Consider the following 23,788-nt stretch of genomic DNA (forward strand, 5'->3'; position numbering starts at 1 on the left):
GGCTGTGTTTTTTAATACAGACAAAATAAGTGATACTGGCATGAAATGCAGTTATGTAGTAAATGAAACATTGCTAGGCCTTGAAAACCTTTTGTAAGTAGTAGTTTGAGAAAAGAATGTCTGTTGAGTACAGCAGAAATTACATCATAAACAAGCATTTACAAGGGTAGGAAATACTGTTGCTCCAGATGTTAAAGATTGGTAGCCTAACTTTTTTTTTTATCCTCATCTGAGGACATTTTTCCATTTTTTGTTCAGAGTAGGAGGGGGAGAGAGAGAGAGAAACATCGACATGAAAGGGACACATCTAGTGGCTGCCTTCCGCACGACCCAATCAGGGACGAGGACAAACTGCAACAGAGTTATGCTCCCTTAGCAGGAACTGAACTCGGATCTCTCTGGAGCACAGGCCAACGCTCTAACCGCTGAGCCAAACTGGCCAGGGTGGTAGCCCAACATTTTTAGGACAAACTGGGTTAAGAAGTTACTTGTGAAGTTTTAGATTGCAGGTAGTTACAACAGATATGAACACTGCCCATATAGCTATACACTTAGCTATGTGCGTAGCCAGTAGTTCTCAAAGTATGTACCCTGACCAACAGCACTGTACCAACTGGAAACTTGTTAGAAATTCAAATTCTCAGGCCCTATCCCAGACCTACCAAATCAGAATCTGGAGATGGGGTTTGTCAATCTGTTTTAACAAGCCATCCTGCTGATTCTGATACACCCTAAAGTTTGAGAACCACTGAACCTAAATATAATGCATGTGTTAAGAATTTTTTAAAACTAGTTTTTATTGATTTTTAGAGACAGGGGAAGGGAAAGGGAGAGAGAGAGAGAGAGACATCGATGAGAGAGACACATCAGTTAGCTGCCTCCTGCTGCACGCCTCCATTGGGGATTGAGCCCGAAATCTAAGCATGTGCCCTGACTGGTGACCTTTTGGTCCATGGGTTCACACTCAACCACTGAACCACACCATCTGGCCATAATTTATTTATTTTTTATTTATTTTTTTATCCTCACCCGAGGACATTTTTCCATGTTTTGTTCAGGTAGGGTGGGAGGGAGACAGAGGAACAGAGAGAGAGAGAAACATTGATGTGAAAGGGACACATCGAGTGGCTGCCACCCGCACGACCAACCAGGGCCGGGGACAAACTGCAACTGAGGTACATGCCCTTAGCAGGAACCGAACCTGGGTCTCTCGGGACCGTAGGCCAACGCTCTAACCGCTGAGCCAAACCAGCCAGGGCTTTTATTTTTTTATTTTTTATTTTTTATTTTTATACATCTGGGCATAATTTTGATGAAATCTAACTCTCGGACTTGCAGCCTGTACATTCAGGAATACCTCGATTTTGTGTGTTGAGAAAAGTCTTAACATTTTTAGTAGAAGTTGGTCAAAATTAGTGAATATGACTAAATGTGTGCTTCTGCAAATGTGTTACTGTTGGACTGAGGGAGCTTCCATTTGAAGCAGAAACATTTAAAGACTTAAAGCTGTTGCTACTCCTTAGGATTCACTTTTTATGCAAAAATGTTCTAAATGAAACATTTCAGAAACTAGTGATTAACATTGCGGTTTGCACCAAACAGAGTTGAATACTTGCTAAATTACTAGATTCATGTTATGGAAATCTGCTCTGTTATGTGGAGAATGGTTGGGTTAGTTGCAGTGTGGTACTGAAAATACTGGGGGAAAAAAGACTTATTTGGCATCCAGAGGGCATTCAGCACACCAGCAATGCTTGAAATAAAATATTTGACCTGTTTAGTTGGCATTTCAACTCATCTAGACACTTTGAATTAAAGCAGGGTTGTTCAGAAATACTTTCACAAATGTATGGTTATATTTGCTCGTTCCTAGCAAAATTATGCCTTTAGGCAATTCATTTGCCAGCAGATAAACTGGCTGACTTTTCTTTGCTGAAATTGGTTTCCAAGAAATGAAGTGAAGCCCGAATTACATTCACAAAATTGTGGAGCTGTCTATCGAATTCCAGAAAAGGCTCTCATTTTCATTTTATGAAAATGAACCAACATTGGTCAGTTAGCCCTTCTCAGTGTTCATGGTGTGTAAGAAGAGCTACAATGGAGATACTGAATTACTGTCGTATGGTATTGAAAATGAAGCATGATGTCATTGAAATACCAGAATTCTACAAATATAAAAACACGGCGTGCCCTGGCCAGTTTGGCTCAATAATAAAAGTGTCAGCCCTCAGACCAAAGAGTCGCGGGTTTGATTCCAGTCAAGGCCATGTACCTCGGTTGCGGTTCGATCTCGGCCCTGGTCGAGGTTGTGTGGGAGGCAACCAATGGATGTGTCTTTCTCACATTGATGTTTCTCTTTTTCTCTCTCCCTCCCTCCCTCCTTCCCACTCTCCTGAAGATAAATGGAAACATATCCTTGGGAGAAGATTTTTAAAAAACAAAACACTGCAAAATGTCTGTCTGTGTTTGGAAATGCCTACATTAATAAGCTGCTTTCTATTCTGAAATAGATAAAATTAATCATTCCCAGTAAAAGGATTCAAGGCTAAATCATTCACTGCACATTGTAGTACAAAAATATAAGACCTAACATTGACCTCTTGATACGTAAGAAAAAGGCATCAGGCTTCCTTTTCCAAGTCAGAGGATAATAAATCACACATAGAAATATAATGAATACATTTTTCTCTTTTTTTGACGTCTTCAAATTAGAACTTAAAAAGTAAATGCCAAGATTTTGCATGTTTATATTATTAACACCTGCAGTATAGGTTAGTAAAAAAAGATTATATTACTGGCCATTGATTTTTCTTAACCCCTTTCATTCATTTGTTAGCTTCCCAGCCCCTGGAAGCATTTGCAGCCCCTGGTCCAAGGATTCCTAGAAATTTCTTGCTGTGATTTTCCTCTCTGCAGTTCCTGTCTTCCTTTCTGAGGTAACCCAAAAGCTCCCTTGGGCCTTTGTATGCTTCTTATTCCTAACGATACTTTTCATCAGGCCTTCTGAGTTTTCACTCCTGAAACTTTGTTTGGGCAGAACAAGGGACTATTCTGGTATCTACTTATCTCAAATGATTTCTGAAGACCTGCAGACGATAGTATGTACCACAGACTTCATGTCTGCGGAATAAACAGGCTATGACTTTATTTTGTAACCACTTTCTCAGAGCCTGTATGCCAGGTATTTTATATAAGTAATTTCTAAGTCTTATAATCAGGTGGGAATTAGCAAAATATCCATTTTATAAATGAAGAAGCTAAGTGACTTGCATGACCACTTGAATTTGAGCATAGGGTCACTGGATGTCAAAGTTCCTGCTGTATTCACTGATTACAAAAGTTTTTTCTCAAAGTAGAGTTTCTAGACCATAGATGAGCCACAACATTAAAAAATGTAAGTTTTTTCTTTTCTCACGTGACAGACAGTTTCACCTACAGAAATGGGCTGGCTCTGGCAGCCTAAGAGTAATTACAGGTCCAGTAAACCCTCGATTTTGCCGACCTTGATTTAACAAGACAGACTTTCAGGTCTGTATGTCATATGTGAAAATTAACACCTTGTTCATTTTAAAACACTTTTAACCAAGCTTCACATATAATTAAATAGGTTGTTTTCCGTTATTAATTCACTTTACTTTTAACACATTTTAGCAAATAGGCCATATGTTGGATAGAACACTAGTAATTTTGCTGACATAAATAAATATATATTTACAACTATAGTATACATATTTAAATCCAAGAGTCAGGGCTCATAAACAATGTTTGGCAAATGATTAGCACATGATCACACTGTATTGCGTATGTTAATTGGTTCTGTTGTCTCTTGGTGGGACTTTTGCAGTAGTTTTAAGCTTGCAGGCTGATATTTCCACTTGCGCTAAGCCATGCCCCAGCCGTGTGCATTTGTTTACTCCTGGTGACTGGTGAATGCACGCATTTTTTAGACCTATTCAGTATAAATTTAAAATTACTGTAATACATATAGGAAACTTTTCTGTGAAATTAAAATTTTCATACATACTTAATTTTAATTACACAAACATGTCTATATAAGTAAAAACAGGTAAATTAACTTGTCAATTTTTTAACATACACATTGGGAAAACCCACTATGTTATATAACAGACTTTCGGCTTTAATGGACACCCCCTCACCCTAATTAGTCTGATATATTGAGGTTTTAGTATACTAAAATTGGATATTCTCACATTAGAAATAGTACCCTAATAGCCTTTACTGAACACTGGATCCAGCGTAACTGCAGTATTGAATAGCAAAGACTCGGTCATGCGTGTGTATGTAGAAGATTGGCTATGGTTTTCAGTTGCTGCTGTTCTTTTTTGTTTTTGCTGTTCTTTTTTTTTTTTTTATCCTCACCCAAGGACATTTTTTGATATTTTGTTCAGATAGAGTAGGAGAGAGAGAAACATTGATGTGAAAGAGACACATTGACACATCGAGTGGTTGCCACCTGCACAACCCAACCAGGGCCGGGGGCAAACTGCAACTGAGGTACGTGCCCTTAGCAGGAACTGAACCTGGTCTCTCCGGACCGTAGGCCGATGCTCTAACCGCTGAGCCAAACCAGCCAGGGCTTGCTATTCTTTTTAATTTGACATTATTTAGTTTCTCGATTGTCAATTTAGTTTCTTAATGGTTGTTGGACTCCATAGAATGTAAGAAGGTAAATTTTCTTTAACAGTAGTTTTGGTCTGATTTTTCAGTTTAGACTAAAAGGCACATTGGCCTTGCAGTTGAAATAAACCATCTATATTTCTATTGTTAAAGCAGACTTGTACATAATCTACCCCGCCCACTTTCTTAAAACGTGATGCTTCTTTGTAATCTCTGATTTTTTTTTTACTTTGGAACTGAGACCAGGTGGAAAAAGTGTACCACAGGACCCTGTATGAGTCAGACACCAGTTTGGTGTATTTAACATGGTAGATGGGAGTGAGGTTAGTATCCCAATGGAATTTGGAATGAGCTGCAAGAAGTCAAGTATTGCAGAGGTCAGAAAGTGGTAGTGTCTCTGGATTGAGCTCTTTCTGTGGTCCAGGCAGGGTTCTAGAGACTTAGATGTATGTAACTGAAACTAACAGGCTCACAATCTAGTTATCCTTTTTGACCATGTGTTGCTTTATGAATTGATCTGAAGTTAGTGTATTCTTAGTTTCCCAGTTGCCTTTATTTGAAAAACAACATACTCAATGGAAAAGCTTTATTTGTGTGTATGTTTTTTAAAATAAATGTGTGTTGTTTTTAAGCAAGCAATTTTTTAAAACTTAGACTAAGCAATTTTCAAAGCATTACTTTGTTAAAATGAGCTTAGTGAATGCAAATTTGCATTATTTTTATTCTAAAATCCTGCCAAAATCAACTTGGTATTTTCCTATGAGCATTGTTCTGTCCTGCTGCTATTTAAAGATAATTAATTTTTTTTTCTTTTCACTCATTCCCCCTCCCCTTTGGCAACCATCAGCTTGCTCTCTATATCTGTGGGTCTGTTTCTGTTTTGTTTTGTTTTTAGATTCCCCATATAAGTGAAATCATATGGTATTTGTCTTTCTATGTCTGACTTATGTCACTTAGCATAATACCCTCCAGGTCCATTCATATTGTTGCAAATAGTAAGATTTCATTCCTTTTTTATTGCTGAGTAATATTCCATTATATATATGTAATATATATAATATACATAAATATTTGTGTGTGTATGTATATATGTATGTATGTATATCCCATCTTTATCCATTCATCTATCAGTAGACACCTAGGTGGCTTCCATATCTTGGTTATTGTAAATAATGCTTTAATGAACATGGGATGCATGTGCTTTTTCAAATTAGTGTTTTTATTTGCTTTGGATAAATACTCAGAAGTGGTATTGCTAGGTCATATGGCAGCTCTACTTTTAGTTTTTTGAGGAATCTCCATTCTGTTTTCCATAGTGGCTACACCACTTTACGATCCCACCAACAGTGTAAAAGTATTCCTTTCTCCACATTGTCACCAGCTGTTGTTATTTGTTGATTATTTTATTTTCAGGTACAGTTGACATACAATATTATATTAGTTTCGGGTATACGATCCAGTGATTAGACATTTATATAATTTATGAAGTGATCATTCCGATAAATCTAATATATTATCTGACACCATAGTTATTATAGTATTATTGGCTATATTCCCTAAGCTGTACTTTATATCCTCATGACTGTTCTGTAACTACCTATTTGTACTTCTAATCCCTTCTTCACCTTTTTTTTAACTTATCTCTATAACCTCCCCTCACCTGGTAACCATCAAAATGTTCTCTGTATCTATGTCTTTTTCTGTCTGCTTATTCATTTATTTTGTTTTTTAGAGTCCACATATAAGTGAAATCATATGGCATTTGTCCTTCTCAGTCTGACTTATTTCATTCCGCATAATGTTTTCTAGGTCCACCCATGTTGTCGCAGATGGCAAGATTTCTTTTTTTTTTTTCATGGCTGAGTCATATTTTATGGTATATATGCACCGCCTCTTCTTTATTCATTCACTTAGGTTGCTTCCATATCTTGCCTATTGTAAAAGAATGCAATTAATATATGAATTCATATGTCTTTCTTTTTCTTATTAGTAGGTTCATGTGGAAATAACACCAGATGCATATGCCTTTTCAATTTAATATTTTGGGTTTCTTCTGATAGATACCCCAAAATGGAATTTCTGGATCCTTTGTTGTCTCTTGATATAGCCTTTGCTTTAAAGTCTGTTTTATCTGGTATAAGTATTGCTATCCCAATACTTCTGTTTTTGTTTTTTCATTTTATGAAATATCTTTTTCCATCCCTTTACTTTCAGTCTGTGTGTGTCTTTCCATCTAAAGTGAGTTTCTTGTAGACAGCATATGCAAGGGTCTTGTTTTGTTATTCATTCAGCCACAGTGTCTTTTGATTAGAGCATTTACTCCATTTGCATTTAAAGTAATTGTTGATAGATATGTATTTATTGCCATTTTATTATTCATATTTCTTTTTTCATTTTTTTTATAATACTGGTTTGGTGGTGCTGAACTCCTTTAGCTTTTTCTTGTCTGGGAAGCTCTTTATTTCTCCTTTGATTCTAAATGATAGCTTTGCTGAGTAATCTTGATTGTAGGTCCTTGGTATTCATTACTTTGAATATTTCTTGCCAGTCCCTTCTGGTCTGAAAAGTGTCTGTTGAGAAACCAGCTAATAGTCTTAGGGGAGCTCCCTTGTAGGTACTGCTTTTTCTCTTGCTGCTTGCTTTTAAGATTCTCTTTTCATCTTTAACCTTTAGCATTTTAATTATGATGTATCTTGGTGTGGGCCTCTTTGGTTCATCTTGTTTGGGACTCTGTGCTTTCTGGACTTGTATGTCATTTCCTTTACCCGGTTACAGAAGTTTTCCATCATTGTTTTTTCAAATAGGTTTTCAATTCCTTCCTCTTTCTTCTCCTTTCAAGCACCCCTACAATGCTAATGTTACACTCGAAGTTGTCCCAGAGGTCTCTTGAACTGTCCTCATTTTTTTTGTATTCTTTTTTCTTTTTGCTGTTCTGATGGGGTGTTTTCTACTACCTAGTCTTCTTAATCAGTGGTTTGACCCTCTGCTTATCTAATCTTCTGTTGATCTCATCTAATGTATTCTTCATTTCTGACGGGTCCTTTATCATGTTTTCTGTCTTCATTTTTTTTTTATCCTCACCCAAGGACATTTTTTCACTTTTTGTTCAGATAGAGCGGGAGGGAAAGAGAGGAAGAGAGAAAGAGAGAGAAACATCGACATGAAAGGGACACATCGAGTGGCTGCCACCTGCATGACCCAACCAGGGCCCAGGACAAACTGCAACCGAGGTACATGCCCTTAGCGGGAACTGAACCCGGGTCTTTCTGGACTACAGGCCGATGCTCTAACCGCTGAGCCAAACTGGCCAGGGCCTGTTTTCATTTTTATGTTTCCTATCTCTTTGTTGAAGTTCTCACTGAAGTCATTGACCATCCTTATTGCAATCAGTGTTTTGAACTCTACATCTGGTAGATTGCTTCCCTCCATTTGGTTTAGTTACTTTTTTTTTTTTTTATCCTCACCCGAGAACATTTTTGGATATTTTGTTTAGATAGAGTGGGAGGGAGAGAGAGAAACATTGGTGTGAAAGGGACACATTGAGTAGTTGCCACCCACGCAACCCAACCAGGGCCGAGGACAAACTGCAACTGAGGTACATGCCCTTAGTGGGAACTGAACCTGGGTCTCTTGGGGCCGCAGGCTCTAACTGCTAAGCCAAACCAGCCAGGGCGGTTTAGTTACTTTTTAAAATATGTTTTTATTGACCTTTTTTAGAGAGCAAGGAAGGCAGAGATAGAAACATCGATGTGAGAAAGAAACATCGATCGGCTGCCTCCTGCATGTTTTCTGCTGGGGATTGAGCCTGCAACCCTGGCATATGCCTCGACCAGGAATCAAACCAGGACCTCTCAGTCCATGGGACAGTGCTCAGTCCACTGAGCTACACCAGCCGAGCTGTTTTAGTTCTTTTTCTGGAGTTTTGTTTTGTTCTTTCATTTGGGACATGTTTCTTGGTCTCCTCATTTTGGCTGCCTGTGCTTGTTTCTGTGTGTTAGGTAGAGCTGCTAATCTCCCATTCTTGGTAGCGTGGCCTTATGTAGTAGGTGTCCTGTAGGGCCCAGTGGCACAGCCTCCATGGTCACCTAAGCTGGGCACTCCAAGTGCACCCCCTTTGTGGGTTGTGTGCACCCTCCTGTTGAAGTTGAGCCTTGATTGCTGTTAGCATGTTAAAGGGAGGTATTTACTCCAGCCAAGGTACAGTGAGGACTGGATGTGACTATAGCAGAGGAGCTTCTGTGCAGGGGCTGACCCCACACAGCAGGACTCACTTTAGTGGGGCTCTGGTGCCCGATGAGTCTGGCCTTGAATCTGTCCTTTAGTGTGTCACTAATGGAGGTGGTTGGGTGGTGTTCCAGTGTGGTCTGAAGCTTACCACCAGGTGTGCTGGTTCTGGGGCCTCCCTAGAGGTACAGGCCAAGATCTGCCTCTGCCTGTGCCCTGTTCAGGGCCACTTTGCATGACTTACAAAGTGATCTGAAGATGGCTGTTAACTTGTACTGGGCTTGGAGGTGCCCAGGAGAAGCAAAGCTGTGAACCAAGGCTGGCTGCCACTAGTGTTGGGCCTGGGATCACTTAGCAAGAGGTACATGGCATTCCCTGGCCAGATGCTGCTGCTGTTTTGTGAGATTTTAGGAAATTTACAGCATGAGCCAAGACAGGCCATTCATATGGAAGTCACTGGAAATGTCTTGGGTGGGCCGGCAAGTTGAATGGGATGGGGTCTCAGTGAATCACCAGGGCAGGGCTGATGGTGTTAGCTAGGTTGATGGAAACTAAGATATGGTGCCCACCTGCCAGCTCTGTGGGAGGAGGGCTCAGCAAGGAAACACAGGCCTCTGCCAGCACTTCTGTATGGTAAAAAGCTTCCTCTCCAGTCATCCAGATGCCAGACAATTCAGTTCCTCTCCATATGTCCATAGTGCTTTTTGAGTTGCCGCCCCATTGCTGGATCTCAGAGCGAGTGAGTCTGAGTAAGTCTGTGTGCAGGCCCTTTAAGAGGAACACCTGGGACTCCATCTCACTCGACTGCAATCCCTACTTGTTTTCACAGCCAGAAGTTATGGGGACTGCTCTTCCTAGCACTGGAACCCTGGGCTGAAGGGTGTAGTGTGGGACTGGGACCCCTCACTTCCCAGGGGGTACTTTGAAAGCTGAGATACCCCTCCTGATTAAAAACCTGCCACATGTGGGTGTGGGACCAGCCTATCCTTTGCCTCTGACTCTCCTACCAGTCTCGATGTAGCTGCTTCATTAATTCCCTAGTTGTAGGACTTTCATTCAGCTGGGTTTCAGGAGATTCTCAAGATTAGTTGTGTGTTTCAAGTGGTTGTGGGAAAATAGGAGTACCATGTTTACCTATGCCACCATCCTGACTGGAAGCCCCAACCTTGCCTATTTTTTTTTCTTTCTTTATTTTACAGAGAGTAAGTGAGAGGGAGAGAGAGAGAGAAGATGAGAGAGAACATTGATTGGCTGCCTCCTGCATGCCCCCCACTGGGGGTAGGGCCTACAACCTGGGCATGTGTCCTGACTGGGAATCCAACTGGACCTCTTGGTGCATGGGTCGATGCTCAACGCTCAACCACTGAGCCACACTGGCTGGACCAACCCTGCCTTTTTAAAGATCAGAAATTCACAGTAAATACACAGCATATTTGTTACAGTTAATGATATAAAATGTGGAGGTACAAATTTTTACATTTTTTCTTTATTTTGTATTTTTTCCAATACTGTTTGTCTCCCCATACCCTCTTCTACCTTGTTACATTTTTTTTTAATCCTCACCCGAGGACATTTTTCCATCTTTTGTTCAGATAGAGTGGGAGAGAGAGAGAGAGAGAGAGAGAGAGAGAGAGAGAGAGAGAGAGAGAGAGAGAGAAACATCAATGTGAAAGGGACACATCAAGTGGTTACCACCTGCACGACCAACCAGGGCCGGGGACAAACTGCAACCGAGGTCCATACCCTTAGCGGGAACTGAACCCGGGTGTCTCCGTACTGCAGGCGGACACTCTAACCGCTGAGCCAAACCAGCCAGGGCACCTTGTTACATTTTTTAAAGGTTAATTTCGCCAAACTTCCTCACTTTAGCCAAAACATTTGGCTAAACTAAATGTGAGTGATACTGAGATATTCTTGCCGCTACAGAATGGAACAATGGTAAACTTGCCCCCTCTTCATCTTATTTGCAATGTCCTGATTAAAATTTGCTGAATTGAGCCTGGCTGGTGTGGCTCAGTGGATTGAGAATAGTCCCATGGACTGAGAGGTCCCGATTCCAGTTGGGGCACATGCTCAGGTTGTGGGCTCCATCCCCAGTGGGGAGCGTGCAGGGGGCAGCCAATCGATGTTTCTCTCTCGCATCGATCTTTCTATCTTTCCTTTCCTCTCTCTCTCTCTCTCTCTAAAAAATGAATAAAAACATATTTAAAAAAAATAATGCCCAGCCAGTATGGCTCCGTGGTTGAGAATTGACCCATCGACCAGGAGGTTGGTGCTTCGATTCCTGGTCAGGGCACATGCCCAGGTTGTAGGCTCCGGCCCCAGCAGGGGGCATGCAGGAGGCAGCCTGTCAATGATGTTTCTCTCTCATCAGTGTTTCTATCTCTCCCTCTCCCTTCCTTTCTCTGTAAAATCGATAAAAATATATTTAAAATAATAATAAAATTTGGTGAATTCATGAACCATATAAACTGCTATGAAAACACAGCCAAGTCACGACAAGTTAGGGGACTGTGGAGCGGCCATTGGCCATGTTTGTGGCAGGCTGTGTGGGGCAGGCACAGTGTCCTCCAGGGGTCCTGGGCTGATGCTGATGCTGAGGCAGACACAGTTTTAGAATAATGCAAGTACCACATTTACCTACACTGCCATCTTGACCATTTATTGATGATAGCCATTTTGGCAGGTATGAGGTGGTATCTCATTGTGGTTTTGGTTTGTATTTCCCTAATGATTAGTAATGTTGAGCATCTTTACATAAGTTGGTTGGCCATCTGTATGTCTTCTTTGAGAAAGTACCTATTCAGGCCCTCTGCCCAATTTTAATTGGATTATTTTGGTGGGTTGTGTGAGTTCCTTATATATTTTGAATATTAGCCCCTTATCAGATGTATAATTTGTGAATATCTTTTCCTGTTCAGTAGGTTACCTTTTCATTTTGTTGATTTTCCTTTACTGTGAAAAAACTTTTTAGTATGATGTAGTCTGCTTTGTTTATTTTTTAGTTCTATTAATTTTTTAAATATTTTTGAAAAAATATAATTTTTTCACAATATTTTTAATTTAAACATTATTCACAAGGAACACGTATGGCAGCTTAACCTACCCAAATATGAAGTATAAGAAGCCAAAACTGTTCTAGCTTTGTTAAAAGAAAAGTTGTGCTGTAGACTATTGTAGTGATGGTTAATAAAGTAAGGAAAAGTACCACTCAAATCACATTACAATTTCTTTGTTCAATTGGATATGGGTTGGTCAGTCATTAGACTTCACAAAGGCATAGCTATGATGAGAATTGCAGAAAATGCAATTCTCAAATCATATACTTAGATGTATTTCTTACATGATATATCATAAAAGCCAAGACTAGTTCTAATCTGATCACTACCTTGTAACCTCATTGACCAAAAACATATGTCTACAATGAATTATTTCAAATTAACAAGCCTTCCTCAGAAGATTCTTTTTGATGAGGACAAATGCAAATTTAAGTCTGAACTGAGAAATTTGCTTAACAACTAGAACTTAATTTAAATTTACTGATTTTTTTTTAAAGCTTAGAAATTAACAAGTGTTAGTTAAACCTAAGGGACCGGTTTAACCTCAAAAAGACAATTCACTAAGATTTAAAAATCATTTAATTTGGTGCTGTAACAACTTGACTGGTGCTTCTTTCCTCACTGTCTTCACATCAAGCCATGGGGCCAGTTCTGTTTTTCAGTAAATGTTTGACATCTTTTTACTTAATAACAGTCTCAGCACTTTCATTAAGCATGCAAGACTAACAAAACTTTGGCAGTGCATAAGTGTAACAGTGATGAGAGAGCTTTTACAATTAAGTCTTCTAATATTGCCTTCACAGTGTGGAAATTGTGCTACATCCACCAAAAGCGGGCCCCCTCTACTCAAATTATTTTAGTACATCACCCCAGGAACATACTCCTTTGCATTTGGATTCAGATTGCTCTTGACCACAAGATCTTCCAGAGAAGGGCCATCACAGATAACAAGGTCATTAAATTGGTCTTGGATTTGGTTCATAGTTTTGGGGAGGTCTCGAGCTGGAATAAAGCACTTATGATGTTCTTCTTCTTCTAGCATTTCTTGGAAACAGTGTTCAATAAATTCTTCTTCCCATAACCCCTTTTCTATTTATCTGTTGAACTCTTCATTTTCTATCCACATGTACTCTGTAAATAGATTGTCATCTTCATGAGAATGACCGTTAATAATCACATCTTCATTGATGATGCTTGGGCTAGTACTGCTGCAACTTGGATCTTTTTTAAAAAAAAAATATTTTTTCTTTATTGATTTTAGAGAGAGAGGAAGGGAGAGGGACAGAGAGATAGAAACATCGGTGAGAGAGAACATTGATTGGCTGCCTCCTGCATGCCTCCCACTGGGAATTTGGCCCACAACCTGGGCATGTTCCCTGACTGGGAATCGAACCTCCTCATGGTACATGGGTTGATGCTCAACCATTGAGCCACACAGAGCCGGGGTGACTTGGATCTTTCATGGTTGGCATTAGTTGTCATTTTTAACCCAGTGCATGGGCAGTGGGGACAGTAGCCAATAATACATGGACGTCAGCCTCTCTGGTGTCCATAGGCAGCGGAGCTCCCTCGCTCGATGCCCACTTTGCCTTCCTTGCTCGATGCCCACTTTGCCTTCGGCCTCCCTTCTCCAGTCCAAAATCTCATTGTTTATTTTTTTCTTTTGTTTCTCTTGCCAGAGGAGACAAATTAAAAAAGATATTGTGCCTTGGCTAGTTTGGCTTAGTGGTTAAGAGTGTCGACCCGCAGACCAATGAGTTGCAGGTTCGATTCTGGTCAAGGGCATGCACCTCGGTTGCAGTTCGTTCCTGACCCTGGTTGGGGTCGTGCAGGAGGCAGCCACTGGATGTGTCCCTTTCACGTTGGTGTTTCTTTCTCTTTCTCTTCTTCTCTCTCCCTCCCACTCTATCTGAACGAAAATGGAGAAACGTCCACGGGTGAGGATGAAAAAAAAAAAAAAAAAAAGAAATCGCTAAGACTGATGTCAAAGAGTTACTGCCTATGTTTTCTATTAGGAGTTTTATGTTTTCTGGTCTTACATTTAAACCTTTGATCCATTTTTAATTTATTTTTGCATATGGTGTAACAAAGTGGTCCAGAGTAATTTTTTAATGCTTTCCTCTAAGATCAGCAATAAGACAGGGATAGCCACTATCATCACTTCTGTTTAACATAGTTTTGAAAGTCCTAGACACAGCAATTAGACAAGCAAAAGGATAAAAGGCATCCAAGTCAGAAAAGAAGTAAAACTCTCACTATTTGCAGGTGACGTGATACTATATATTGAAAACTCCAAAGACTCCACCAAAATACTATTAGAATAATTGATGAATTCAGCAAAGTTGTGGAATACAAAATCAATATACAGAAATCTGTTGCATTTTTATATACCAGTAATGAACAAATTGAGAAGAAAACAATCAATTGCATGAAATACCTAGGAATAAATTTAACCAAAGAGGTGAAAGGCCTGTACTCTGAAAACTATAAGACATTGAAGAGGATACAAATAAATGGAAGGGTATATCATGCTTATGGATTGGATGGATTAATATTGTTAAAATGTCCTTACTACCTAAAGCAATAGACAGATTCAAGGCAATCCCTATTAAAATACCAATGGCATTCTTCTCAGAACTAAAAACTAATCCTAAAGTTTATATGGAACCACAAAAGATCTTAATAGCCAAAGAAATCTTGAGAAAGAACAAATTGGGAGGTACTATGCTTTCTGATTTCAAAGTATACTGCTGAGCTACAGTAATCAAAGTGGTATTGTACTAGCATAAAAACAGACACATAGATCAATGGAACAGAATAGAACCCAGAAATAAATCCTTTCTTATATGGTCAATTAATCTATGACAAAGGAGGCAAGGATTTACAATGGGGTAGACAGAGTCTCTTCAATAAGTGGTGCTGGGAAAACTGTACTGATACAAAAAAAGAAAAAACATTATTTTGAAGTCAGACCTAAGTTCAAATCCAAGTTCTGCTATTATGGCCAGCTATGTAATTTGGAGCAAGATACTTACATTTTCTGCTAACAAAAAGGAAGGTATAGGGGCTTAATAATATTTATTTTGTAAGGTTAGAAGAATAAATATGTCTTAAATTGCTTAGCCTAGCCCTGACCAGTTTGGCTCAGCAGTTAGAGCATCGGCCTGCAGACTAAAGAGTCACGGGTTCAATTCCAGTCAAGGGCATATACCTCGGTTGCAGTTTGGTCTCTGGCTGTGGTCAGGGTTGTGCAGGAGGCAACCAGTCTATGTGTCTCTCTCACATCGATACCCCCCACACACTCTATCTGAGGATAAATGGAAAAAAATATCCTCTGGTGAGGATTTAAAAAAAAAAAATTGCTTAGCCTAGTGCCTGTTGTGAAATGTTAATCACTAGAATGTCAGCTCCATGAGGATAGGAATTTGAGGCTCTTGTTCACTGCTGTATCTTCACATCTAGATCAGTGCCAGGCATATATCAATTCCTGGCTCAGTAAATATTGGTTGAAAGTAGAAATGGGCCCAGCTGGTGTGGCTCAGTAGACTGAGTGTTGTCCCATGGACTGGGAGGTCCTGGTTCGATTCCCAGTCAGGGTACATGCCTCGGTTTTGGGCTCGATCCCCAGTAGGAGCTGTGCAAGAGGCAGCCAACCTATGTTTCTCTCTCACGTCAAATTTTAAAAAAAGAGTAAGTTGAAATGGTTCATTGGTTCCCTACTCTGTGCCAAGGGTTCTATGTACCAGATACACAGCAATAAACAAAACAGACCAAGAAATCCTGGCCTTCTTGAAGCTTACATTTTAGCGATAAATACTTCTCATTGTTTTTAATAGCAAATATTCTTCAGTGAAATATTTCTGGAAGAGCCCAAATATAAAATAGATAACCTGATGAATATGAGCTCAGATTGGAGAGAAAGTAGGAGCATCTGCCCTGTCTGGTTATTTGGTCTAATTTTTTTTTAAATACGTTTTACTGATTTTTTTTTTTTAGGGAGAGAGAGAAATATCAATGTGAGAGAAACATTGATCACCTGCCTCCTGCACACCCCCTACTGGCGAATCAAGCCCACAATCTGGGCAAGTGCGCTGACTGGGAATCAAACTAGGACCAATCAATCCATGGGATGAAGCTCAATCCACTGAGCCACAGCTGCTGGGCTTTTTTTATTTTTTTATTTTTTATTTATTTTTATTTTTTTCCACCACCTTTTGTTCTCTCTACCAGTTTTCTACTTACCCAAATCCTGGCTTGGGAAGCACAATTTAAACACCACTGCTTTAGACTGCTTGTGATTGGAAGTGAGACATTAAACATCTCTCAGGAAGCTGTTTTCCCCTGAGTTTTGGAATTAGGTGTCGCCCTGGCCAGTTTTGCTCAGTGGATAGAGCGTCAGCCTGTGGGCCAGAGAGTCATGGGTTTGATTCCGGTCAAAGGCACGTACCTTGGTTGCGGTTTGTACTCAACCCTGGCTGGGGTCGTGCAGTAGGCAACCAGTCCATGTGTCTCTCTGTCACTGATGTTTCTCTCTCTCTTCCTCACTCCCTTTTTCTCTCCCCTTCATTCCTACTCTATCTGAAGATAAATAGAAAAATATCCTCAGGTGAAGATTTAAAAAAAAAGAAATAGGTGTCACTTCTAAAATTATCAAGGTCCACAGGTTCTAGGCCAAAATCTAGGCTTAGCTCCTTCCAGCCATGTGACCTTAAAGATAGTAATGTAAAATGTAACTATAATAATAATAGTTATGGCCTCCTAAGATTGTTTTGGGTATTAAATTAGTTAATGCATGTAAAGTACTTGGAATATTGCTTAGCATATAGTACACGTTCAGTATCTGTTAGCCATTATTATTCATATTACTGTGTTCTAGGTCTTATGTGGGAGCTAGGAATACAGAGATAAATAAAGTGCGATCAAGGAAGTCTGTGGTGAAATCAGTGTACAGATCATTTCAGGAGGCTCTAGGTGCAGCTATAGAGGGATACATAGGAAGGGCACTTAATGGTCTGCCTCTATTACATAAAATATAGCGCTTTCTAGGAAGAGGCCCAGTGTAATGGAAAGTGTGCATGTTGGCACCAGATAGCTTGGGTTTGAATCCTCCTCTACTCACTCATTATGTAACTTTGGGGGCCGCCGACTTCTTGCAGCCTTATTTTTCCCAATTCTAAAAATGGGATGAAGTTGCTCTGGCCAGGTGGCTCAGTTGGTTGGAGCGTTGTTTTGTGCACCAAAAAGGTTGCGGGTTTGATTTCCAGTCAGGGCACATACCTAGGTTGTGGGTTCAATCCCCAGTCAAGGTGTGTACAGGAGGCAACCTCACATTAATGTTTCTCTCTCTCCCTCTTTCCCTCCCTCCCTTCCTCTTTCCCTCTCCAAAAATCAGTAAACACATATCCTTGGGTGAGGATTAAAAAAATAATAAAAATTAAAATGGGATGAAGTTTCTGACCCCTACATGTTTCAGATGCTCTTAGATGGCATCTAAGGTGCTCCTAAGAAAGAAAGCAAGGATTTAAAAAAATAGAGTTAGATGAACTTCAAATTCTAGTTATATGTTGTTTAACCTTTCTGTGTCTATTTCCACTTGTAAGTTTTTTCATCCATATCCATTTTGCCTATGGTTGTTCTAACAATGAGATAATTTATGTAAAGTATGCAGGGCATAGAGAGGTGCAATAAATAGTTATTACTATCTTTCTAACAAAGGTCTCTTCTGTTACTGCTTAAAGTAAAAACGTATATACCATGTTAATTTCTGTGTTCTTTTAAAGAGGCTCAGGCTTCAGTTTCATGAAAGGAGTCAAAAAAGACTGGGCATCTCAATGAACCCATAGATAATTCTGCCTCTGTTTACAGGAGAGGCTTTTTTTTTTAAATAGTTTTCTGTTCGGTCTCATATAAGTCTTATATAATCTTAAGTTTCAAAAACTACAAAATTCAATTACTAACCTTCCTGACTTCTAACCAAATACATGTCAGCTTCTGTTGCATGACCTGTTCTTCTCTTCTTCCTCCTAGGTCTTTCAGAGTCTTGAAGACCACCATTTGGAAGTGGTGGCTTTTTTCAGGGAAAATGGCTTCCATGGCCTTCTTGCCCATGACTCCGAGTATGCTCTCTACAATATTCCCTTTTACTACAGTTCCCATGCTCTGAAGCTGAGCTGGAATGGGAAGAACCTCACTACCAACCAGTTCCTGATGCAGGAGGTGGCCAAGCAGCTGGGCCTGAAGCGGATGAGTTTTCCCATATTTGCTGCGCTGCTAGGTAGGTAGTCCAAGAAACAGTCTCCAGTGATTAAACTTCCCTTTCCAGTGTTAAGAAATGAAGACCAGAGCCATTTAGCCTATCATTATTGGATTTATCTTCTGAAAGTCCTCACACCAAACACTGTGCTTCTGTGCTTCTTAGTAGAAACTCAGCATGTTTGTCTTATGAATTAGTAGAGGATATTCCACAACATTATTTTAAGTCAGGTGCCCTCTTAGTTATATTTCATAACTATTTTATGCAGAGTACCATCTTAGACCAAATGTTTTGCTAGCACTAGACAGCTATGATTTCCTACTCAGAGTATTCCCCCAATGTCTAAATTTAGGTCAAGAACACAAATTGCTATGTTTTCCTTTTTGCTTCTGTTGTGCTGACATTTTATAATGAAAATTTCCAAACATAAGCAAACTTGAAAGAATTTTCTAGTGAAAATCCTGTATCTACTTCCTGTTTTCTGCCATTAACATTTTACTATACTTGCTTTATTATATATCTACCCATTCTAGCCATCTATCCGTCTATCTTTTAATGACATAGTTCAAAGTAAATGGCAGAAAGTTGATTATGTTTTGAATTGAGTTTCCAAGTGTTGACAGCATGAAGGTTAGTATCTTGTCTCAGGTGTGAATTCTGTTTATAATTTCAAAGGAACTGAGCTTGGATAATCTTAGGGTGTTAGCACAAGTTTTGGAATTAAGCCTTGGGCAAATCATTGAAGTTATACCTCCCTGGTTTTAGTCTCCTCCTCTGTGAAATGGAATAATACTTCATAGTGTTATTTATTTAAACTCATCTTTATTGTTGAATGTATTACAGATGTCCCCCCCTTTTTCCCCATTGACCCCCATAGTGTTAAGTGGAATGAGATATATAAAATATCCAGCACTTATTAGGCAGGCAGTAATTGATGGCTGCTATTACAAAAGCAAGATGACTAGGTAATAGAAAATAGCATGGGCTTTGGAGTCAGCCCTTAGCTTCTTATCCTGGTATGGGCCACCTTTAACTATGCCACCTTAGGCTGTCACTGAACTTGTTCAAATCTCAATTTCCTTATGTGTAAAAAGGGGAAAATAATACCACCATATATGGGTATTATGAAGAAGATGCATATAATTCACGTGATACACAATAGGTAATCAACACATAGCTACTGTAGTCATTACGTTGAGAATATTGACCTGTAGGAATTATTTGATCATTTTCTCTCCCGGAAGCCCTTTCATGCCCCGGAGGTTCTAAGGAAACATTTGTACAGTCAATAATTGAAAACTGTACTTTATAGGTAACCACATTCTCCCAGATGAGGACCTGGCTGCTTTTCACTGGAGCCTCTTGGGACCAGAACATCCCCTTGCATCACTTAAGGTAATGTGCCCCATTTCCTGCATATACATCCATACCTAGGGGACATCAGGTTTTTCGTTGTTGTTTTTTTGTTTTGGTACGTGCCCCTAGCGGGAACCGAACCCGGGACTCTCTGGTCCGCAGGCCAATGCTCCCACCACTGAGCCAAACCAGCCAGGGCGGGACATCAGGTTTTTATTGGAGTTTTGATAGAATAATTATCTTTCATTAGTTTAAAATATTCCAAATACAGACAAAATTTATAATTATGATCAATATACTTTAAAAAGGAAAAACTCAGTTTTCTACCTTTTGTGTAAGGGAAAACCTGGTTCTTCCCTCCTGTGTCTTTCTTTCCTGTGTGTCCCCTTTACTTTAACACTTTTGCCACACTCACACAGAATACATCACTTCTGATGTTTCTGGTCACCAGACACATCAGGGTTTTTTTCCACATCAAGCACTTCTCTGCAATACCAGCTGGGTATCCTACAATTGAACTCAATTTTGACACTGTCCACCCTGAGATGGTATCAGATTAACAGGTTAAGGGCTCAGTCCCACAAAATTGCCCCCCACCCCCCCAATTTCAGACAGCAGTTGCAAACTCAGGTTATTACCTGTGCTTCTGATCAACCCATTATAGATCGGAGGTTTCCACAATCCCTGCCCCTTGGGTTTGATTAATTCGCTAGAGCAGCTCACAGAACTCAGGGAAACTTACATTTACTTACAGTTTATTAAAGGATATGATAAAAGATACAGGATGAACAGCCAGCTGAAGAGATATATAGAATGAAGTCTAAGAGGGTCCCTAGCTCTGGAGCTTCTGTCCTCCTGGAGTTGGCGTGCCTCATCCTCCTAGAGTGGGGGTGTTCACGAACCCAGAAGCTCTCTGAACCCCCATACTTTTGGGATTTTTATGGAGGCTTCATCATGTAGGCCTGATTGATCATTAACTCCATTTTTAGCCCTTCTCCCTTCTCAAGAGAATGGAAGTGGGGCTAAAAGTTCCAAGCTTCTAATCATGGCTTTGTGTTTCCGGTGACCAGCTCTCGTCCAGGAGCCACCGAGCAGCCCGCCCAGAGTCACTTCAATAGAACAAGAGGTGCTTCAAGTGCTCTTACCACTTAGGATGTTTCAAGTGTTTCAGAAGCTCTATGCCAGGAACTGGAGGCAGAGACCAATATGTATTTTCTATTATCTCACACCCTTAATATCTTAAGGATTTGTACAAAATTATGGAGAAAGATACTAATACCCCAATAAGTGAACTGATGAACAAAGGACAGAAACAGATAATCTACAAAAGAGGAAATACAGTGGCCAATAGTGTGACTAAATGTTGAACCTCACAAGTGATCATAGAAGCAAAGTAAATGAACAGTGTGATTTTTTTTTTAACCTGACAGTTGAGTAAATATCGAAAAAATGTACCCTTCTCTAACAAGGCTGTGGTGAGACTGATAGGCTTCATACACTTCTGGTAGTAGTGTAAGTTGGTGACTGTATTATATTTATGTAATTCTTTTATTCTCCTAGATAACTATTTCACACCTTTTCCTCTCTCCTCGGGCCTCTAATGCTCCTTCCTCCTTGTTTACTCTCAGCTCATGACCTGGCTTCCTGTTTCACTGAGAAAATTGAAGCAATGGGAAGAGAACTTCCACTAGCTCCCACCCTTTTGTTTTCTCTCCTGCACGCATTTGCCTCCTGTTAGCTGTGGATGACCTCTCCATGTTCCTATCTAAGGCCAACCCCTCCACTCTTACACTAGATCTCATCCCCTCTAGCTAACCTGAGGGCATCACTTTATCAATTTTCCCCTCCTTCTCCTGCATCAATTTCCCTCTCTTCATTGGCTCTTTCCCATCAGATGTATAAGCATGCACCCATCTTAAAAAGTAAAATAAAACCTGCTCTTGACCTCACTCCCTTCCCCCAAGCTGCTGCTCCATATTTCTTCTTCCCTTATATCATCCTCTTCTTTTTTTAAGAAGAATACCTTTATTGATTTTTTACAGAGAGAGAAACATCGATCTGTTGCCTCCCGCATGTGCCCTGACCAAGATCAAACTTGCAACTTGGGTATGTGCCCTGACTGGGAATTGAACCTGCTACCACCCTTTGGTGTACAGGATGATGCTCCAGCCAACTGAGCCACACCAGCCAGGGCTATCAAACCCTTCTTGAGAGTTGTCTATACTTTTAACTGCTTACGATTCCTTTTCTTTGCTCTCTCTTCCATCTGCTTTGCTGAAATTGCTCTCAACAGAGTCACCAGTGACATTGATGTTAATAAATTAAATGGCAGGCCAGTTCTCAGTTTTCGTCTTACTTGACCAGTCAGCAGAATATGACCCAGTTGCTCACTCCCTCTTCCATCGAACATATTTTTCACTTGGCTTTAAGGACACCACTATCTTCTGGTTCCTTTCTCCTTCACTGGCTGTCGCTTCTATCTCCTTTGCTGCTTCCTTGTCTTCTCTGCCTCTTAACTTTGGAATGTCCCAGAGTCCTATCCTTGGTCCCTCCTCTTTTCTATCTACAGATACTGCCTTGGTGATTGATTTCATCTAGTCTCATGACTTTAGATACTATCTATCCAATGATGACACCTAAATATATGTCTCCAGCTTTGACTTCCCCCTTGAACTCCAGATTCTGATATAACCTACTAAATATTTCAAAGAATATGTCCAAATGGAAACTTCTGACTTTCCCCTACACCTGTTACTCCACAGCCTTCCCATTTTCATTAATGCCAACGTCATCCTTCCAGTTGCTCAGACATGAAACCTTGGAGTCATCCTTGACTTCTCTCTTTCTCACACCCCACATCTCTGTCAGCAAATACCATCAGTTTTTCATGCTACTACTCTGGTCAAGCCACCATTCTTTCTTATCTGGATTATCATAATACCTGCTAACTGTTGGTCTTCTGCTTACACTCCTTCCTGCCACCCCTCCCACCAGATCTACTCTCAGTACAACTGCCAGAATGATCCTTTTAAAGACCAACTCCAATCATGTCATGTCTCTATTCAAAGTTCTCCAATGGTCCTTTATGTCATTCACCCAATCTTTACCATGGCCTACAAAGCCTTGTAGTGTCTGACCCTGTGTTACAGCTCTGATCTCACCTTCCCTTTTCTTCTGCTCGTTGAACCTTTGCACTTACCAGTCCCTTTACTTAGAAGGCTTTTTCCTCCCGCACAGCTGTTTCCTCACTCCTATAAGGTTTTCTCAAATGTTCTTTTCTCAGTAGGGCCTTTCTTGACCACCCAATATAAAATTGTGTGCACACACACATACACTCACTTTCATTCCTTAGCCCCTTCTCTGCTTAGATTTTCTCCGTAACACTGACCTACATCAAGCACACTATACATTTTACTTATTTATTCTGTTTGTTTGATTCCTTTCACCCCATCCTAACACACTTACACTGGAAGATAAACTTTCATGAGTGCAGGGATCCGTGTTTATCTAGACTGTACCCTGGTGCCTAGCACACAGTAGGCAGTAAATATTTGTTGAAGGAATGAATGGTACAGCCTTCTGCCTAAAGTATTTATGTAAAAAGTCTTTAAGAAGTTTATACCCTTTGACACAGCAATTACTGTTTTAGGAAGCTTGTAATTAAATACTTGTAAAGTGGACAACAACACATACCTATATTTTATCACAGCATTAAAAAACCTTTATATTAAAATTTCCAATCATCACAAAAGTAGAGAAAATAATGTAATTATATAGTGAGATACTGTTGTGATATCTTCCAGCTCCAACAGTTATCAAGATGTGGCCACACTTGCTGGGGTTTTTTTTTTGTATTGCTGTTGCTAATGTATTTTAAAGTAAATTCCATGCCTCAAGTCATTTCACTCCCACATTCTTGAATATGCATCTTTAAAACATATAGGCATTTTCATACATAATCGCAATGCCATTATTACTCCTAACAAAATTAATGATCATATCTTTTCTTTTTTTATGTAGGATGCAACTTATTTCTGTACATTGTTTGTTTGTTTGTTTGTTTGTTTTTTAAATCCTCACCTGAGGATATTTTTCTATTTATCTTCAGATAGAGTGGGAGGGAGAGAGAGAGAAACATCGACTGTGAGAGAGACACATCGACTGGTTGCTTCCCGCACCACCCCGACCAGGGCCGGGGACGAACCACAACCGAGGTATGTGCCCTTGACCGGGATCGAACCCGCGACTCATTGGTCCG

The 23,788-nt window shown here is 40.0% G+C and overlaps 1 protein-coding gene and 1 pseudogene across 2 annotated transcripts in view; one reads left to right on the forward strand and one right to left on the reverse strand.

The window, feature by feature from the left end:
* Nucleotides 1–23,788, forward strand: part of FAM120C (family with sequence similarity 120C) — a 90,064-nt gene that overhangs the window by 12,641 nt on the left and 53,635 nt on the right. For both annotated transcript variants that reach the window (XM_036270693.1, XM_036270696.1), the window contains exons 2-3: nucleotides 17,949–18,195; nucleotides 19,487–19,569. In XM_036270693.1, coding sequence (XP_036126586.1) covers nucleotides 17,949–18,195; nucleotides 19,487–19,569 — 330 coding nt within the window. The remainder of the gene's footprint in view (nucleotides 1–17,948; nucleotides 18,196–19,486; nucleotides 19,570–23,788) is intronic.
* LOC118636004 lies at nucleotides 12,778–17,904 on the reverse strand (annotated as a pseudogene).

This window comes from Molossus molossus, unplaced genomic scaffold, assembly GCF_014108415.1.
Source record: "Molossus molossus isolate mMolMol1 unplaced genomic scaffold, mMolMol1.p scaffold_m16_p_2, whole genome shotgun sequence".
NCBI classification, from domain to species: Eukaryota; Metazoa; Chordata; class Mammalia; order Chiroptera; family Molossidae; genus Molossus; species Molossus molossus.